At 41.2% G+C, this 20,137-nt stretch overlaps 1 protein-coding gene across 8 annotated transcripts in view; it reads right to left on the bottom strand.

Annotated features, from left to right (window-relative positions):
* Nucleotides 1–17,915, bottom strand: part of Ca-beta (Ca2+-channel-protein-beta-subunit) — a 544,248-nt gene extending 526,333 nt beyond the window's left edge. For 2 of the 8 annotated variants that reach the window (XM_065227510.1, XM_065227514.1), the window contains exon 1: nt 9,487–10,131. In XM_065227510.1, coding sequence (XP_065083582.1) covers nt 9,487–9,597 — 111 coding nt within the window. In that variant the 5' untranslated portion in view covers nt 9,598–10,131. Of the gene's footprint in view, nt 1–9,486; nt 10,132–17,841 lie in introns of those variants that run through there. The other 6 variants (XM_065227504.1, XM_065227505.1, XM_065227502.1 and 3 more) reach the window with 5 other exon arrangements.
* Nucleotides 17,916–20,137: the final 2,222 nt, after the last annotated feature.

The following is a 20,137-nucleotide window of genomic DNA, read 5'->3' as shown; positions in this document are numbered from 1 at the left end:
CCGTCGAGTTATTAACGAAACAGACAGTCGATGAAGAGAATCGATCAAAATCACTTGCACCCCTGCTTCCAAGTTTTTTGTGGTCGTTGGGAGCTTGTGGTTCTAAATATGGCGTTGAGTGTGCAAAATGTTACGCAAATGTATCCTCCCTATTTGCATACGCCCGAGGATCGGAGGCAAATGCCACTTCGACTTGTTTCATATACTAACGACTCTCTGATGACAGTGTCGGGGAAGCAGCATATGCATGTACATCATTGGTGGATTTGTTAGTTATTTTGACGCTTTTGGACAATGCTTGACATTTACCACTTTTTCAATGGTTTTTGGATCAGGGGCAGCTGAGTTATTAACGTTCAAGATCTTTCATAATTTCGTTACATGTTCCATTTTCAGTTTTCAAAAAGTGAACCCCCATATAGAAATCACAGACGTAGTCCTACGTCAAAAGATTTGGCAGCGCTGCTATGGGAATGCTAGAATACAAAAGAATTGGCGTGATGATGGATAAAGATGTCTCCTTCTCTCTGTAAAAACTGAATCAGCCAAAAAATTGGAGGATTTCAAACTCTAACTGTTTGACTGGATGCGTCCAAAACAAAACTGTAAGAATCCAGTATAAACTGGAATGTTGGCAGAACTGAATCCAGCCTAAAAACACACACCGCAACCTCAATGAGTTACAATTATGTACCGTGCCGATTCAAATTTCGGACACTTAAACTCGAATTTCGGACACTTTTAAAAGTTGATTATCTCGGTCGAATATGATCCACATGTCTTGTAAATTTTAAATTTTTTTGACTAGTGCCCTCCACGATCATCTAACATTATTACTTTGTTTCTAACTGGATGTAATATTTAATTAAAAATGAAAGTGTCCGAAATTTGAATCGTCCGAAATTTGAATCGGAACGGTACTTCTTCAGATCAGTTTGCACAATGTAGGCCCATGAATTCGATAAATTCACAAACAGGTACCGTAATATACCGAATACTGGATGGTCCAGTTATCCGGTTATTTATTTTTTTTATTAAATATTACGTCTTCTTTGCAACATAATGTAACTATGTGTGATGATCCTTCATGACACTAAAAACCATGATAAAATGTACGTGGTGTTTGCACACTGGGCCAAAAATGCAATCTAGCGGAGCAAAATTAATACCTACGAAACGAAGCATTTCCGCGACTTGGTGTCTTGGGTAAAGTTTCACATCATAATAAGGAGCATCCATTGACATAAACAAATAGTTCAAAACTCTTCCGCAAAGATGGCGCCAAAATCTAACTTCTTTCTCTGACGTTTTGGAGACTTGATGTTTTGGGTAAAGTTGTTTGCCTTGACAAAATGAACAACTCTTTTGAAGACGTAAAATTTCCACAGCGTACTGGTTTCGAGTTGTATGCACAGCAAAACAATAATTTTGATATCACGTCAAAGTGGATGCACTACAATCATGTCGAAAATATGGTGTGATATTACTTGCTAAAAAGGACAAAATTATCATTAATACAATGCATGAACTGACATTACGCTGCTTTTACTGCATTTGTTTATTTATGTGGTCATAAAAATTACATGAAATTTTCGACATGATTGTAGTGCATCCACTTTGATGTGATATCAAAATTATTTTTTTGCTGTGTGGAGTTAAAGAAAAAAATGTCGAATATATGTTTTTTTCTAAATGGTTTTGACGTAGGACTACGTCTTTCATTTCTATATGGGGGTACACTTTGTGAAAACCGAAAATGAAACATGTAACAAATTAAGAAAGATTTTGAACGTTAATAACTCAGCTGCCCCTGATCCAATTTTAATAATTTTATCACCAATCGATCAGAAATATGGCTACGCATCGATAACAATGCTTCCGAATGTTGATTTTCAACAAGAAACTATTGGAAAATTGGTAAATGTCCAGCATTGTCCAAAAGCGTGGAATTAACTAACAAATCCACCAATTACCTACATGCATATGCTGCTTCTCCAGCACAGTCGTCAGAGAGTAGTAAGTAGACGAAACAAGTCGAAGTGGCATTCGCCTCCGATCCTCGGGCGCGTGCGAATAGGGAGGATGGAATTGCGTAATATTTTGCACACTCATCGCCATACTCAGGACCACACGCTCCCAACGGTCACACCACTGTGTGGTGTTGTTCGGTCGTCGAAATTAGAAGAAGCAGTAGCAGTGCTTTGTGTGTAGCGTTGGAAATTGTTCTCGAGTAACAACGAAAGGCTGCCTGCAAGCAGCGAGCTGCAGAGCCCACATAAGCAACCATCAAAGCAGGAAGAAGCTGCACCGCTATGCTATGGATCGGAATCAGTAGCTCTTCGTGAGTCGCTGCGGGTCGGTCATCTATGCCATGCGTGTCACCCTCGCTCCAAACGACATACAGCTCGACAGCCTCCTCCGTGTTGAATACCCAGCTCAGAATTAATCAACCATCACTACAAAACGGTCCTTTTCAGGGCCACCAAAAATTTGTTAAAGAGTATTATTTGGACATTGGTCAAGGTCATCAGTTCCCGCAAGCAGCTAGCTATAAAGGCTCAACCTGTCTATACAAGGTGTGGAATTGTAGGCCTGAATTGGTACAATTAGTTTATCCTCGGCTTTCATTCCGCACGATTCGTTTTTTTCGTTTAATCAATCACCCTTGTAGTGACATCGAAAAGATTGTTTCAATCGGCGCTTACATATGAAATTTAATGTGGATTATAGAATTTTTTGTATGTTTCCAAAATTTATGAATGGTTTGCAACTAAATGTTGAGATAATTTATTGATTATTGAATTATCACACTGTATACCATGAAAAAGCAGGCTGTTTGTGGGTTTTTGCCTGTTTTCAAGTAAGGAGTTATCATAAAAAATAAATCGACGGCTGGTATTTCCCGGCGACTTTACAAATAAATATAATCAAACAATATCATCATGCAGAACTAGCTAGGATTTGTTTTACTTCATATTTCACAAAATTGCTTTCGAGTGTTAAGACATCGTCTTCCACAAAGTTTACATTTTTCCCTTTACCAACACATACATCAGAGCTAGATAGATCTCCACAGGATCTATAGAATCCACGCAATTTCAAAAAACCAAAATGCACAGCATTACGAAAAGAGGTCAGGTTTCGACCAATAGCAGATAGATTTGAATTCTAAACAAGCCAAACGATTGGAAATTTATCTACCAATCTGCTAAAATGAACACTTAGTTAATTTTCAATAGGTCACTATTGAAAAATACCAAATGTCCAACCTTTGCAATGGTGATCAAAATTATCACCGAATGTCTGAAAACAGCGCATTCCCTAACACAGACTTAAAAATCGAATTCGATGCGGTCCCACTGAACGGTGCTCATTCAATCACCGTAAGTGGTGGTGTCCAGTCCAGCAGCAGCAGTAGTAGTAGCAGCAGCAGGAGTGCTTTCAACAACAACAACAACGAAAGGCTGCCTGCAAGCAGCGAGCTGCAGAGCTCATATGAGCAAACATAGAGAAGGAGGAAGAAGTCCCACCGCTAGGCTAGGATCGGAATCAGTAGCTCGTCGTGCTCAGCTCAGCATTACTCAACTATCACTACAAAACGGTCCTTTTCAGGACCACCATAAATTTGTTAAGAGTATTATTTGGACATTTGTCAAGGTCATCAGTTCCCGCAAGCAGCTAGCTATCAAGGCCCAACCTGGTCTCTATAGAAGGTGTGGAATTGTAGGCCCGAATGTATTGGTGAGATTAATCATCGTCCGACCATTTTCCAGAACACGCTGGTAGGAAGTGTTAAAAATCCGTATAGAATTTGAGAGAAGTGGGAATAATTCGCTTTGTATATTCAGTCCCCAGAAAGCCAATAAAATCAAATTTGTGAGAAAATTAGCTCTCACGAGTTCAATCTCTCGAAGTCCCTCCTTTTTTACATATTCTGCACAAACGATACTTTCCGCCCCGCCACATTCATATAATTCGGAAGGAAATCTCGTGAGGGGTGAATTGAATTGACTATAATACCAAAATACACAAAACTTAAAAATTCATAAATAACAAAATACAACCTTTTAAAGTCGGGTAGATGAATCGAAAATACTCAAGTTGACAGTCCCTTGGATTCTCTTCATCAACTTTCTCTTTGAATTAAATACTACAAATTTGATACGCTTACAAATAAAAAACGGAAAGAGTTAAGATAATTGATGATTGATCAATTAAAAACACCAAATGTTCACATTTGTTCCGTCCACTAGCGGTCCTACGTCAAGCTTCCGTTCGTGCCCCTAGACACAGACCCTTCTACTTTTTCTTTAGTGTACGTTTCCCTTCAGAATCGAATTTTACAAAAGAACTGAAGGCAAAGAAGCATAAAGTAAAATACACCTCTGCAACTTGTCAATATACAGTCAATCTTTGCATGAAGAGAACAATTTTCGATGGTGCCGTGTGAAGGCGAATAAAAGTCATGTCGAGACCAGTCTTGTGAGCGGTCACCGTCGTAGATACATTTTCTGTGACAATCGACTGCCTTTGCTTCCGACACTTGCAAAAAAAGCTTTCAAATTACAGTACCAAACTAAAATGTCATACGACAGGCTCTGGCATACGACACTGTCGCCGAAGACCATCACGGATGTAAGTATTTTAGTTTTTCTCATAACAAGAGCTACTGATGTTGTGCTTGTGCAAGCAACGATGTCATAGTACAGTAATGTCCCGATTTTGTCAGCCCCCTGATGAATTTAGGGCTGACAAAATCGGGACATTTTTTTTTCGATTAATTTTTTTAACACAATATCTTTAAATGCTGTTTGATAATGCAAGATTTATGCTTTAGGAATCATTCAATATATACGAGCCAATTTAGGGGGGCGGGGGAGCTGGAATTTCAAACTTTTCCTGATTCCCTGTGTAGCATTATACCCAAGTAACAATTTCGGTTTTATAAGAGTTCTGTAGACCATGATTTAGACTTGTAGCATGCTTTAAAACCTCCATAAAACTTGCAATGTTACTTGGGTAAGGAGTTACGTCCAGAACCGGGTTCTAGTCTACGAGACGGACATGGGAGAGAAATCAATTCGGATCACGGCGGGTGTGCCACAAGGCTCCATCCTTGGCCCAACGCTCTGGAACGCGATGTACAACGGCGTGCTAACGCTGAAGCTGCCCAAAGGAGTCGAGATCGTAGGATTTGCGGACGACGTCGTGTTGGCGGTAGAAGGCGAAACGTTGGAAGTGGTGGAAATGCTGGAAACCGAGGCGATCGACACGGTTTCCAACTGGATGCAAGGAGGGTAGCTGCAGATAGCCCACCACAAAACGGAAGTGCTATTGGTCAGTAACTGTAAAGCTGTTCAGTGAGCAAAAATTACCGTCGGGGAGAACGCCATAGCATCAAAGCGCGTGCTGAAGTATTTTGGAGTGATACTCAATGACCGACTAAGCTTCAATAGCCACGTCGACTACGCATGTGAGAAGCTAGAATCATACCGAACAACTCTGGACCAAGCAGCAGCAAGAGGCGTCTTCTGGCTAGTGTATCGTCATCGATACTGAGGTATAGAGGTCTAGCCTGGGATGCAGCGCTGAAAATTGAACAGTACGTTCCGCCTCATGGCCATGCGAGTCGTGAGTGCTTACAGAACAATTTCGACGGAAGCAGTATGCGTTATCGCCGGTATGATACCCATCGTCATCACCTTGGTGGAGGACACCGAATGCTATATGCGAAGAGATACCAGAGGAGTACGGACATTGGTGAGAACGGAGTTGATGGCTAAGTGGCAACAGGAGTGGGACGCAGCTGAGAACGGTAGATGGACACACAGGCTAATACCGATTCTTTCGACCTGGGTGAACAGAAAGCATAGAGAAGTCAACTTCCATTTGACGCAGTTCCTGTCTGGTCATGGCTGCTTCAGGAAGTACCTGCATCGCTTTGGACACACAACGTCACCCCTCTGTCCGGAGTGTGGCAACGTGGACGAAACGCCGGAGCACGTGGTTTTCGACTGCCCAAGATTTGAGGCAGTGCGAGTGGAGATGCCGGCCCTTAGCGCGAGAAATGTCGTCAGTGAAATGTGCCGGGATGAGAGGACGTGGAGCGTCGTCAGCAAGGCAGTGACGCAAATTTTGTCGGAGCTGCAGCGAAAATGGAGAGATGATCAGCGAGTTAGAAACGCCGGCTAGCTGAGCTAAAGAGATGTGCTTGAGCACAGGCACTCCCCCCCCCCCCGACGAAATACTCTATGAAAGTTCCGGGGGGATAGTGGCTAGAGGAGAGTAAGGTTTTAGTGGTTAAGAATTCCACACTGTGCCAGAAGGAGAACAAACACGCAACACAGTGACAGGCCGGGCTTTTGAAGCTTTCCATACTATAAAAAAAAAAAAAAAATTGCGTAATTTTCAACTAGCCCCTCAACCCTCCTCCCCCTGCTTTGGTCTTGCCACCACTGCACATTTAATTCTCGAAAAATTTCATTATTGAGCTCGACAATCAATAAAATACGAATACGACTGTACAAAACAGTCCACCTCAACCAAAACTAATTGAATCATATAGACTGACAAAATCGGGTCAAAAAGCTGACAAAATCGGGGGGTGGACAAAATCGGGGGTAGACAAAATCGGGGGCTGACAAAATCGGGTCACCACTGTAATAACCTTTTTGATCAGAAATGGTTTAATTTACACCAAATTGAGGAATTAGAACGAAATCACATTTGTCATATGATAGTCATTTGATAATTTTCTTTTTGCTCCAATGTTGTTCTACCGTTTGCATTGTGTAAGAGAGACGACGCTCTCTTCCCCGTCAGCTCGATGATGATCAGGCCTTCAACGTGTTCATCAAAAAGCACGTAATCCATAAGTCGTCGTACTTGTCCGGCTTTATAAACCAAACTACGGTTAAAGCGTGGCTTTCTTATTAGATTACGACACCACTGTACCACCGCTACGGGATCACAATTGATCAGATCGCCATAGATGGTCGTGAAACCCTTGATCCTCAAATTGAGCTAGAAACCATTGCCGTGGATAATGAGACAGAATTGCTGCTTGGGCAACAGGAAACGCTCCTTTGGTATGAGAACAAATGCCTAGAGATCGCTCCCGCACAAAACAGGGTTCCTCTTTTCCTGCCATTTGTTTCGGCCATCTACGGAAATTCATGCCAGGGGTTCGGGTGACATATTTCATGATGACATCCAGTGAAACTCGTCGTCAAGACAGGCGTGTGGCCAAACCACATTTGTTGTATATGACAATGAAAGTTTTACGGCTTAGAGTTTCCGAAGGCTTGCAATGTACTTTTAAGTGCACGGCAACCGCAAACATTACACGTGGACCTTAAGGTCCACCTTATCCATGGAGCAGTGCATTTAGCGAAATCTATCCGTCCTCAAATCAATACCGAATTCAGTACAGTATTGGCAACAAAGGAAGAGAAATTTGTTCACCGTGATGCGACAATTGGGAAAGCCTACGATGTTCATCACACTCAGTGCAAGTGAGATGAAGTGGCCCCATTTGTTGAATCTCCTACATCGATTGTCAGAAGGACACAATGGCAATGACTTAACAGATCCTATCCAGGAATTGACTGCAGTACAAAGAGCAACTCTGATGAATGATGATCAAGTCACGTGCTGCGTGTACTTCAACAAGCTGGTTGACACGATTGAATTTCAGCACCGTGGAAGTCCTCACATGCACATCTTGCTATGGCTGAACAAGGATCCCCGGGAAGCAATCAGTGAAAGTATGCCAAAAACTACAGGTGCAACAGTATCATGGTATTTATGCCTGTACTACTATCGGCCCTTTTCAGGGCCACCAAGATTTTCCAAAAGAGTTAAATTTCTGAACATGTCCCAACTAAAATTCATACAATCGGTGGATGTAAGATTCGCTTACAATTATGTGGGATTCATCATCAGAGGATGTAAGTGGAGACCGCATGAACCGAGGATGCGATATACCTAGCTGCGGTCCGATGTAAGAAAATTGGAGACCGAAAAATGTGGAGTGTATTAGTGAGTGAAATTAATTATGTCGAAAAAAATAGAAAAAAAGGTTGCCGACTGGACTCGAACCACGGACGTTGCGACTATCAGACCTGTGCTTTCTCAACTGCTCTCTCCATGCTTCTGAATATGGTTAGCCTAAAAGCAAACATGAAGCGCTCATTCTCTCGCATGCTCGACTTCGTATGCTTTTTCTGCTGGAGAGATTCGAGACAAGTGTGTGCGTCGTTCTACAATCTTCTACAATGTGCGTCGTTGTTCTACAAGCTTACTGGTATAGTCGAAAGCGTAGATGGAACACGAAATAAAAAAAGACAAAAAACCATTACATCGCCTGCATGGTCCTAACATTCGTTGCGATGTTCATGAACAGAGGATGATAGGACCTGGAACTAACATTCATTGTAATAGATTTTTGGTTTGCGTGTATCAAAAGCTTCTTCTCAGGGCAATCATAGTCATACTAAAGAGTATAAACAGAGAGAACCCCGCTCAAATTCCTATTCCTACACAAAACACACGCTCCTGCTGCAGTTAACAAACAACATTTATTATATAAGACCACGTAGTCCGACGTCACCATTGCGTACAACCCCAGAGGGCTGTCCGTAGTATTTTTTTTTTAATAAATATGGTTTTTTTTTCTGTTTCGGGTTTTTTTCTGACAACCATATAATGTTATATTTTTTTTCTTAAGCAAATGCATTAAATAAATAACATACTGATTTAAGCTTCACGTTTTAAAGATATTATTGGAAAACCGATAAAAATAACAATTTTTGAACTTTAATATCTATCAAAGCGCAAAAAAACCGTAGCCTGACATTTTCAGCAAAAATTAAGCAATACTCGATAAACAAAATATCAAAATTTGAGAGAGGTATATTTTGGTGCTTTTGAGATTTCATCATTTTAGTGGAGCGTGTACTTTCTTCTATAACTTTTCTTAATGCATTGAAATGGCGTTTTGAAGACTTGAAGGCTTTGGCAAAGTTGTTTATCTTGATAAAATAAACAACTCGTCCAAAGAAGTCAAAATTCCACAGCCTACTCAGTCGCGGAAATGCTTCGTTACAGAGTTATTGATTTTGCTCCGCTAGATTGCCTTTCTGGCCCAGTGTGCATTGTAGGCAGTAATAATCGACATTAAAAACATGTCCGGATTAATGGACTAAGTGTCCGCAAACACAGATTCTAGTACAATAATGGGGTACACGTTTAGATGTACTCGGGACCAATGGGCTAGTCATGTAATGAGCCAATTTTAAACCGTTTATTTCGTATTAATTATTGCTAGTACTAAGAAGATACACCTTCGTTGGACTCTCCATAACACAAGTAATACCCTCTTCAGCTACCTCCAAACTCCACAAGCTTCAAATAAAGTACCAAGTCAACTAAGCAAGATCCAGGAGGTCTGCTGTTCTTCAAATTATCCATTCACAAGAAACTTACCTGCAGCTGCAGCGTCTCCTCGAATCCGTCCGGGAACTCGGTACAATTGGTATCCAAATTTTGGGATAGCGACGTTGTGAGATGATGTCTCGCATTCATCCCAATCACCATAGACCAGCGCTGAGTTGGACTAGAGTTGGTGGGACCAGGTTGTCTCTGTTATTCCGCGGGCGCGCTCTCACGACACACACGGACACGGACACTTGATTGCCACTTGAATCTTTTCAGCGCGTCGATTTGATAATAGGTTTGATTCAGTAATCTTCTCCAGAGTAGAGTCTTCCGCCACTACTCTACTACGACAATCATTGGGTAGTATGGAATTGCTCGGATTTTCACTTCACTGCATAGCTTCAACATTTACCGCACACACATCACGATTCTCATCACACATAACATATATTACATAGACTTTCTGCTTCTGCTTCTGCTTCTCCGGCCGATTTCCAGCTTATTGATTTGCTCCAACAACAACAACAACTATACCAGGGGTATAACTTTCAACAGCAATCAGCTAGGATTTTCATTTTCCGAATCACTCAACACGAATGCTCTCTTCTGTTGCCATTCAAAACGGAAAGAAAGAAGCGAAAAAATCGAGATGAATCCTGCTCAGTTCTCCTCTGGGAAGATAATAGTGCAACTAGCGGCTTAACCCCCACGACGAACGGAACAAGGACTGCCTACTCTCAATCAGGCAATAGCGGAAATCGATTCGGACATATGTGTGTACTCTAGGTTTGCTGCGGGAAAAACTTCGCCCTCCATTGCCGCTCGTAGGCCGCGTTCAGATATTGACATTTCGTGATGATGTTTGAGGATTTTGTTGAATCGATTGCCATAACCTCTAATTTTGGAACGACGTGCGCTCGAGAAAAACTATAACTAGCAAAACTACCAGTTGGGGTAAGGGTGTCCAAAACCACCTGAAAGGGTGATGAAGCCAAAGCACCGGTTGCGGGAAGGGGCCGGGAAAATGTTTAGTTCTAGTTTGTTTGACTTTCGGATATTGATTTTGTGAGTGTGTGCTCTATCGCGATTCCGAGGCTTGCCTAGGGAGGTGTTCTGGGAAAACTGATTAGCAGTCGAGATATGCAGCTGTTGTAGACCTGGTGTGATCATTCCTATGACAACTTCGATCCGTTGATAATTTCCCATCCCACAGGGAAGAGGTCAATGATTTTTCCATGAACGGAAAACAAACCTAACCACTCCTCCCCAAACCGATCCTCGAAAACCGTGTAAATCTTCTTCCGTTCTGCAACCGTCTAGTTTGAAGCCAACCGCCCCGGTTTTGCTCTTCATTAAAAAAAAACCCGGTCGATTTTCCGTCTTCTTGATCCCATGTCGATACTGCATTGTGCGCCCACCCACACAGACGAGTGCAACCAGCTGCCAGCCAGTGTGGCCATGCTGCTATACATGTACACACACACAAGCACAATAATCCCTACCAACCAACGGAACCGAGCGCACGTGGAAAAGCGTGTAACCGTCGTCGTCGACGGATGGGTCTCATCGGGGCTGTGTTTTCATTTTGCTACAAGGATTTTCCGTTTTTCACCATCCCCAACGACCGTAGGTAGGTCGGTAGAGCTCAGCCCGATAATGTTGTGAGGTTTTGTGTGTGGTGGCACCGCACAGTGGTGGCAGATTGACCCAATTCCTACACCAGCAGCGATGGGCTCTTTCGATTGTTTGGCAACGGATCGGATCCGGATCCGGTTGGGATTGGATTCGATGCCAAGATGAAGTCTATAATCAGGGCATGATTGTTTTCCAAATGAGTGGGGAAGTCACAAACTGTCGAGCAAGCAGAGGACGTCTTATCTCTTATTGATCTAAGGATAATGAGCGGAAACGGTAATCAAATTGGTGTTGATCTGATCAGGCTTTGTGTTGGGTTGCTTATTTCAGTGATTTGACCAAAAATGGTCAATTAGAAGATGTGCTCTCAAAAATAAATATTAAGAAATCCAGTGCTTTTTAAGGAATATGGACTCCTAAATATAGGGGACATGACGGCAGCGGCACTTCTTTACCACTTATCTTCGGGGAGATAAATGAAGGTTCATCGTATTCCAGAGAATATTTTAGCAAAATATTAAATTGGGCTATAGGATTGTTTTTTTTTTTGCTACATTCAATAACAATTACAAAAGTTCTAATATACATATTCACATGGTCGAATTAAATTTAGATGGACAAAAGGTCGAACCATTGGTCCATTTCGACCTTTTGTCCATTTCGAACTTTTGTCCATTCGACTTTTTGTCCATTCGACCTTTAGTCCTTCGACCTTTGTCATAGATTTCTTTTCTGATATTGGACAAATTAAAACAACCAAAATCGTAAGATATCAACTTTTAGTAAAAAATGTCCAAATTATCAGTAGGACTCGAAAAAAAGGATAAATCCCCTAAAATGTTATTTATTTTCTTAATTTCCAATGTGAGTCTCTAAAAATGTCAGTAGTATTGTTTCCATACATTTTTTCAATTCCAAATTAATTACCTCTGAACCCATTGTACGCCTTAACATCCAAAGACAAAAGGTCAATTGACAAAATGTCGAATGACAAAATGTCGAATGACATAAGGTCGACTTTGCAAAAAGTATAATGGACAAAAAGTCGAACTACGAGAAGGGGGACAAAAGTTCGAATGGAAATAAAGACGAATGGACAAAACATCGAATTACTCAAAGAAACACAAAAGGTTGAACGATTCAAAGAGAGACAAAATAAAAAGGCATAAGGTCAAATGGACAAAAGGTCGAATAGACAAAAGGTCAAATGGACATAAGGTCGAATGGTCAAAAAGTATAATGGACAAATGTCGAATGATGAAAAGGGGGACAAAAGTTCGAATTGACAAAAAGTCGAATGGACTAAAGGTCGAATGTACAAAAGGTCAAATGGACATAAGGTCGACTTTGCAAAAAGTATAATGGACAAAAAGTCGAATTATGAGAAGGGGGACAAAAGTTCGAATGGAAATAAAGTCGAATGGACAAAAGATCGAATTACTCAAAGAAACACAAAAGGTTGAACGATTCAAAGAGAGACAAAATAAAAAGGCATAAGGTCAAATGGACAAAAGGTCGAATAGAAAAAAGGTCAAATGGACATAAGGTCGAATTGTCAAAAAGTATAATGGACAAATGTCGAATGATGAAAAGGGGGACAAAAGTTCGAATGGACATAAAGTCAAATGGACAAAAAGTCGAATGGACTAAAGGTCGAATGTACAAAAGGTCAAATGGACATAAGGTCGACTTTGCAAAAAGTATAATGGACAAAAAGTCGAATGATGAGAAGAGGGACAACAGTTCGAATGGACATAAAGTCGAATGGACAAAAGATCGAATTACTCAAAGAAAGACAAAACGTTGAACGATTCAAAGAGAGACAAAATAAAAAGGCATAAGGTCAAATGGACAAAAGGTCGAATTGTCAAAAAGTATAATGGACAAATGTAGAATGATGAAAAGGGGGACAAAAGTTCGAATGGACATAAAGTCGAATGGACAAAAAGTCGAATGGACTAAAGGTCGAATGTACAAATAGGTCAAATGGACATAAGGTCGACTTTGCAAAAAGTATAATGGACAAAAAGTCGAATTATGAGAAGGGGGACAAAAGTTCGAATGGACATAAAGTCGAATGAACAAAAGATCGAATTACTCAAAGAAAGACAAAAGATTGAACGATTCAAAGAGAGACAAAATAAAAAGACATAAGGTCAAATGGATAAAAGGTCGAATAGACATAAGGTCAAATGGAAATAAGGTCAAATTGTCCAAAAGTATAATGGACAAATGTCGAATGATGAAAAGGGGGACAAAAGTTCGAATGGACATAAAGTCGACTGGACAAAAAGTCGAATGGACTAAAGGTCGAATGCACAAAAGGTCAAATGGACATAAGGTCGACTTTGCAGAAAGTATAATGGACAAAAAGTCGAATGATGAGAAGGGGGAAGTTCGAATGGACAAAATGTCAAATGGGAAAAGCTCGAATTACTCAAAGACAGACAAAAGGTTGAACGATTCATAGAGAGACAAAATAAAAAGGCGAATGGACAAAACGTTGAATGACAAAAGGTACAAGGTACAAAAGGTCTAATAGACAAAAGGTCGAATTTACAAAAAGTTGAATGGACAAAAGGTTGAATGTTTCAAAGAAGGACAAAAAATCGACTGATGAGTAAGGGCACAAAAGGTCGAATGGTGAAAAGGTAGAATGCTGAGAGAGGAGACAAAAGGTTGAATGAAAATAATTGGTCGTATGGTGGTATATTTTGATGTGAAGCACACTTGGCCAGATGGCAAATAGTGGAAAGAATACTTGACAGACTTTAATCACCGTTACGTTGAATATTAAATTACTGATCATCAAAATCGATTCATTTTTTTATTATATAAAAGAGCGAGCTGTGCAGAATAATATGAAAAATATTAATAATACAATCCTAGCTATCAGTGTCAGTGCAACTACGGATGGGGATAGCAAAATCTGTACAAACTGCAATAAACTTGTAAACCGATTGGTTCAACATCAGCATATTAATTTCATCTATTTTAATAAGATATCGGTATGTTTTATTATATTGTATTTTCTCTTTGTGTCGTTCAGCCTTTTGTCCCTTTTTGGGCCATTTGACCATTTGGCCATGTAAACTTTCGACTCCCTTCTAATTATTCGTCCTTTTGTCCATTCGATCATTTTTCTTTTCGATCTTGCACAGACCATTTGTCCCTCTTTGGATCATTCGACCTTTTGACACAATTCGACATTTACTTTATTCGACTTTATGTACCTCTTTGGGCCATTGGATCTTTTATACATTCGACATTCGAGCAAAAAGAAAATTATCAAATAACTATCATATGACATGTGTGATTTGATTCTAATTCCTCAATTGTGTGTAAAATAAAACAATTCTTATCAGAAATGTTATTACTAGGACATCATTGCTTGCTATTTTCAGAATTCACACAAGCACGACATCAGCAGCTCTTGTTATGAGAAAAACTAAAATACACACATTCGTGACGGTCTTCGGCGACAGTGTCGTTTGACAGAGCATGTCATATGACATTTAAGTTTGGTACTGTACTATGATAGCTTGTTTTGCAACTGTTGGACGCAAAGGCAGTCGATTATCACAGAAAATGTGTCGATTACCGTGACCGCTTACAAGACTGCTTTTCATCATTCGACCATTGGAAGTTCTCACTATGCACAACTCTTCAAAATGTGTTTAAATCTGGGTAATCTGAAAAATTTCTAGAAGCTCGTGAATCTCCAAAATTTCTTAAAACCTCAAAATTTCTATGGATCTTAGAAATTTAGAAAATATATCAATCTTGTGAAATCCTGTAAATGTACAGGGTTATTAGGAGTAACTGTCACCGATATTTTTTGTTTTAGAGTGTGTACAAATGTCAGCTTGTTTTGATAGTAGGATTATAAATATCATTCATTTTCAATTTCAAGCAGCCATGAACCTGAAAACGGAGAATGTTATGAATCTGTATAAATACGTGTGCTATCTATTAGAATCTGAAATCTCTTCGCGAGAATGAGCACTGTTTAGATAAGTGCGATAAGCGTGAGAATGAGCACTGTTTAGATAAGTGCGAGCACTGTTTAGATAAGTGTTAACTAGAGAAAGTTCGGAAGAGGATATATTGATAGTTCCACTAGAGTACGGCAGTGTTAAAACTGAACATAAGTTGGAATTGAGCGAAGGACCATTAAGGAGACTATGTGTTACTAGTTAATTAATTTATTAAATAACTTCTGTTGCTTTCGTCCGTTGTTATTTATTTTTTGAAAACTCCTTCTCCCTCGACATATTTGAACATCTGCCTTATTGGTCTTTAAAAACAATTGTACTCATTGGATAATCTTGCCACAAAAATCATAAAAATTTCATTGCTATATTCATGTAAATGTATTGACTCTGGAAAAATCGTCAATCACTCATCCTTACTACCCAAGTAACATTTCTGGTTTTATTGTTGTCTTCAAATTCATTATGTGCCTTATAAAACCATGATAAAACTAAAATTGTTACTTGGGAGCAATCCAACAAAAATTGAAAGTTTTATCAGGGTTATAAAGCATTCTTCAGGATCAAATAATGGTCCACAAGACTATGATAAAACCAAAATTGTTACTTGGGTATACATGTCCACCAATAAAAAGGAACCCAAATCAAAACACCAGAAAAACCAACACAATTCGACAACACTTCCACAACCCGTCTCACACCGAACCACAATCGGCATGCATATTTCTAGAGAGTATACAAACCATCTGAAAGCCGACAGACACCCAAGCTCTATTCTGTTGTTGTTGTTGTTGTTGTTGTTGTTGTTATTATGTGTTGTAGGCGAGCTTCACTGTCTCCTTCAGTTCGACATGGAAGCCACTGTACCGACACGACGCCGACGACGACGATGGTTCGGTGGAAGAAAAAATACCAACCAAGCCACATAGCAGCAAGGACGTGTGGAAAATGAGGTGGCACCGAGGGGCGGTGGGCGCCAAAGTATACAAAGTCCAACACCACCACCAGCACCGTCAGCACCACACTGACTTCAACCCAGCCGGACCGGAGTCTATCGTCGTGGCGCGTTTTACTTCCAACGAGAAAGAGCATGAAATAATCAATATACGTATTGCAGTATTTTATGATAAGCTCGCACTTCGAGCCCGGCAGGCGACCCGTCATCGAAGGTACGTATAGGAACAAGAGCAAGAAATCCTTTACTGCCCCTCCCCTCCCATATCTTCTGCCCCATCATCGTCGCTCTTGTAACATGAGGGAAGCCGCAAGTTGCACTTAATGATTACGTAATTAGGCCGCCGGATAATTATCGTGTTGTCGTTTGTCGCCGAGCCGTGCCAAGTCAAGCCGATGATGACGAGGAGGTGTGATTCCGTCCCTCCCTAAAGGGGTTACACATGAGTTGACGTTTACTCTTGGGGGAAGGAGTTTTGTGCTTTATCGATCAGCTCTCCGCTCGATGGTTGAGGTTGGAGTCAAAACATCGTGATGTTGGAATTATAGAGCACTTTTTGTATTATTTTTTGTCAAGAACTGTATCGCACTCACGCACCCCAGGAATCTGGGATCATTTAAATTTCATCGAATTAACCTCTCATGTTTGACATTCCTGCTCACTTGATGATGGTAATTAAATCCACACGGTTCCAATATAGGCACAGTTGAAAAGTTTCCCCCCAAAGTGTAGGCAATCCGTTTAACACAGTCAACAAATCAAGGGTTTGGTCCAGTGTCCACTAGATGACGGTAATTAGATCATCATAGGTGGCCAGGGTCGCGCGTGTTGACGAGGGGCTGCTCACTAGTAATTGAATTTCCTTCAAACCCCTGAGCCACGGACCTTGCACCAGTGCAGTGTCATCCATGGACCGGTGTTGTGTAGTTACATACAAACACACAGACACGCGCTCTGGCATGCAAACACACACACACACACATACAACACATATATGCCGATACGAACGTCAGCATGCGTTTCGTTTCTTCGTTAACCTTTTTCCCAGCTCGAGGAGGGCGAGCTAAAACACAAATCACTTAATTATCTCCTGGCTGTCAGCAGCTCCACTTTTCCCCCTTTTCTACTCCTTAGGGCCAGTATCCATCAAAGTCGGTTTTTCGCCTATGATTTCTCTTCCTTCACGTATAGTCGTCCTCCGAAACGGAATCAACAGTCACCTTCCACCCATCATCGATTGACATCTATTTGTACACACTTTATCGAACAAATTGCCTCCCGCCTAGGCTTTCTCCAACTTTATAGCTCTATCAAGAACTGGAATACGCCTCCGTCAATTACACCCGAGCACATTCGCGATGACATTTGGGAAATTATTATTATTTCGACACACTCCCCGAAAACAAACTGATAACACACAGGCAAATTGGAGCAGCTCCAGTACTGGCTAGAGCATTACACTAGACCAGCAAACGAAAAATTATTTATGCGACGAGCGACGAACACGGCCACATTCGGGCGTTCGTTGTTCGGGTGGTGTTCGGTTTGCCCGTCCTGCAGTACAACACTCCTCCGTTTCCAGCCAGCCACCCACCAGACCTCACAATCCCCTCCCCCTCCACCCACAATCCTCGATTTTGCACCCAGCTCCCACAGAATGCACTCCCGGATTTGCTTCAAATTTCTAGGTCCATCACTGACCTGCAAGAACAAAACTTCACCACATCATCACTGCCCATCGATTTTTACCGCCCGAAAACACTCGCAACGCCTCCGAGTTACACAATCCGCAACACAAGACATTCACCGATCAATTCCAACCTGATTGAACCTCCAATTTCAGCTAGAAAACTCCGCAAATTATTTCTCTCAACTTCATCGAAGAATTCTAGGTTGTCACACCGAAAAACTCCTGACTCTGAAGCTACCAGGTTCTGTCACTGTCAAAATTGCTCAGCTACGCCAAAACAGAGCTGCTGGGTAGGCGAACACACGCACACCAAGGCAAAACCAGCGCGCGCCTGCATGGTAGGCTACGGCAGCTGTCAAAATTCGGGCCAAGCGACGACGACCCCCAGCTAACCTGTACTCGAGACAACCGAAGCAGGTGGTTTGCTGACGTCGGCCGTGCGATGGCGCTGGGCTATTAGGTCATATCCCTAGGATGGCAGGCCGGTTGTGTCATTGGAACACGAACGTTCGGGAGGGTGATTTTCCTATGGTCGCACACAACGCGATGATGGCACAGGGTTTTCCCCAACCTACTGGAAGGGCACGAGTGTGCGCGTTGAGGGGGTTTGGACTTCCAGTGCAGAATTTCCCCTGACGGGGGCTGTCAAATCACAGAGCGCGGGAAATGCAAAACTGGCGCACAGAGGATAACACGTGGTTGATCGGGGGAAAGCACGTGGTACGTTGTAAAATGGGCAAAATCTGGAACGGAGGAAATGAGGATTTTAAAATGCTAGAAAATGCTGATGTCCCTAATAATGTCGACATAAGTGGCAGTAATATTGAGCCCATGCATAAATTCATTAGGACCTTATTGGACAACTTTGTGTTGGCACGTGACGAATTCAACTAAGAAACATTGATCATTTTTAGATTATTATCAGGGCCCCCATCTATAAAACCATTGTCCAACATTAGATATTATTCCCTACGATTTAAATTGAAAGAAATACCATGTGCATCATCTTCTAACAGAAGTTGTACAGACCGAGGAGGACGAATCTATCTACACTGCAGGAAAGATTGTGTTGTGCTGTGACTAGCTGTTCGCACGCTGAGTAGATAGAAAGAAGATTGATGACAATTCTGAAGATTTCCTGCAAAAAGATGATGCGCGATGCAAGTAGATGCGAGAAATGCAAGAAGATTTTTTGAAGATTGATTCGCTAGTGTGAGATTTTTGAGATTTAGATGTTTCGCCCCCCTCGGTACAGACTGGTGTTAGCACTAGATAACGTACACCGCACAACAACCCAGTTGACCAGTAGGGGGTGAATTATGTCACGATCTGAGATAATTTTGTGCAAGCAATGCATTAGGCACAGGAAAAATACGACGAAAGGGAGGAAGAGGGAGTTAAATTAAGCGTGACATAATTAATGCATGGCCCCTAAGGAAAACAAAAAGCTCCACAGGCTGGAATTGGAATTGAACCCTCACTCCAGCGCACTCATATGCGCGTGACCGACGGATGCAATTTAATGTGAACATGTGGTAAGTAATTTCATAAATCAATCACACTTTCCATAACGTATTCAAGTTTCCAACACTTCTTCTCACCTGACATACCAAAAATTAGAGTTGACAGTTGGCGCTCTGGTAAACGAAATTGTGTGGAAGTTCTTTAGATTGCCTTAGAAGTTCTCAATGATCCTTGATGGACATTCCAAGTAACAATTTTAGTTTTATCATGGTCTTGAAGAGGTTTATAAGGCTTATATTGGACTCTAATGACATAATAAAGCCAGAAATGTTGCTCGGGATGCACTTTTTCCAGCATAACTTCGAAATTCTATGTGTTTGCATTTGAAGTACATTGGCTTGATGATTGAAATTCGCTCAAACTTCAGCTTGAAGATCTCATTACTTTGCTTTTTGAATGTAGGGCTTATCATAGAAGATCTCCAAATCACCAGAAATATGTGCGGGCAGGCCTGGGCTCACCTGAATCTGTACCTTCCGTGCGTAGCGGAAACTGTGTTGCGAACACCAAAAAACAGGCTTGTTCCAAGGGAAGAACGTGATCCAGGAATCTTCCACTAAAAACTCACTTTATTTAAATGAACCTTTGCACACTGGCTACATGCAATCTTATTTATTTCCATGTAAGTCTATCCTCGTCGGTGGCTGACGATACAATCGTTGATTAAAGTAGTGTTGAATCATTGGACCGAAGCAAGTTAGACAAAATATTGATAGTCCTGAGTAAGTTAGACCGAAGAAATGTACACCCAAATATTTTGAAACGTTATGTTTCATTTTGAGAAAGCGATGCGTAGCTTCTTATCTTCAGTTTCTTCCGCTTATCACACTTCCTAGTTCTGTCTCTACGTCGGCTTGTTCAATCTAAATGAATTCTGAGAAAAAGTTGTAGGAAACTGGATTA

The sequence above is a fragment of the Ochlerotatus camptorhynchus genome, unplaced genomic scaffold (assembly GCF_037179485.1).
Source record: "Ochlerotatus camptorhynchus isolate MF236.1 unplaced genomic scaffold, CSIRO-AGI_Acam_v1.1 ptg000274l, whole genome shotgun sequence".
In the NCBI taxonomy this organism is placed as follows: Eukaryota; Metazoa; Arthropoda; class Insecta; order Diptera; family Culicidae; genus Ochlerotatus; species Ochlerotatus camptorhynchus.
This window is presented reverse-complemented; position numbering and strand designations above follow the sequence as displayed.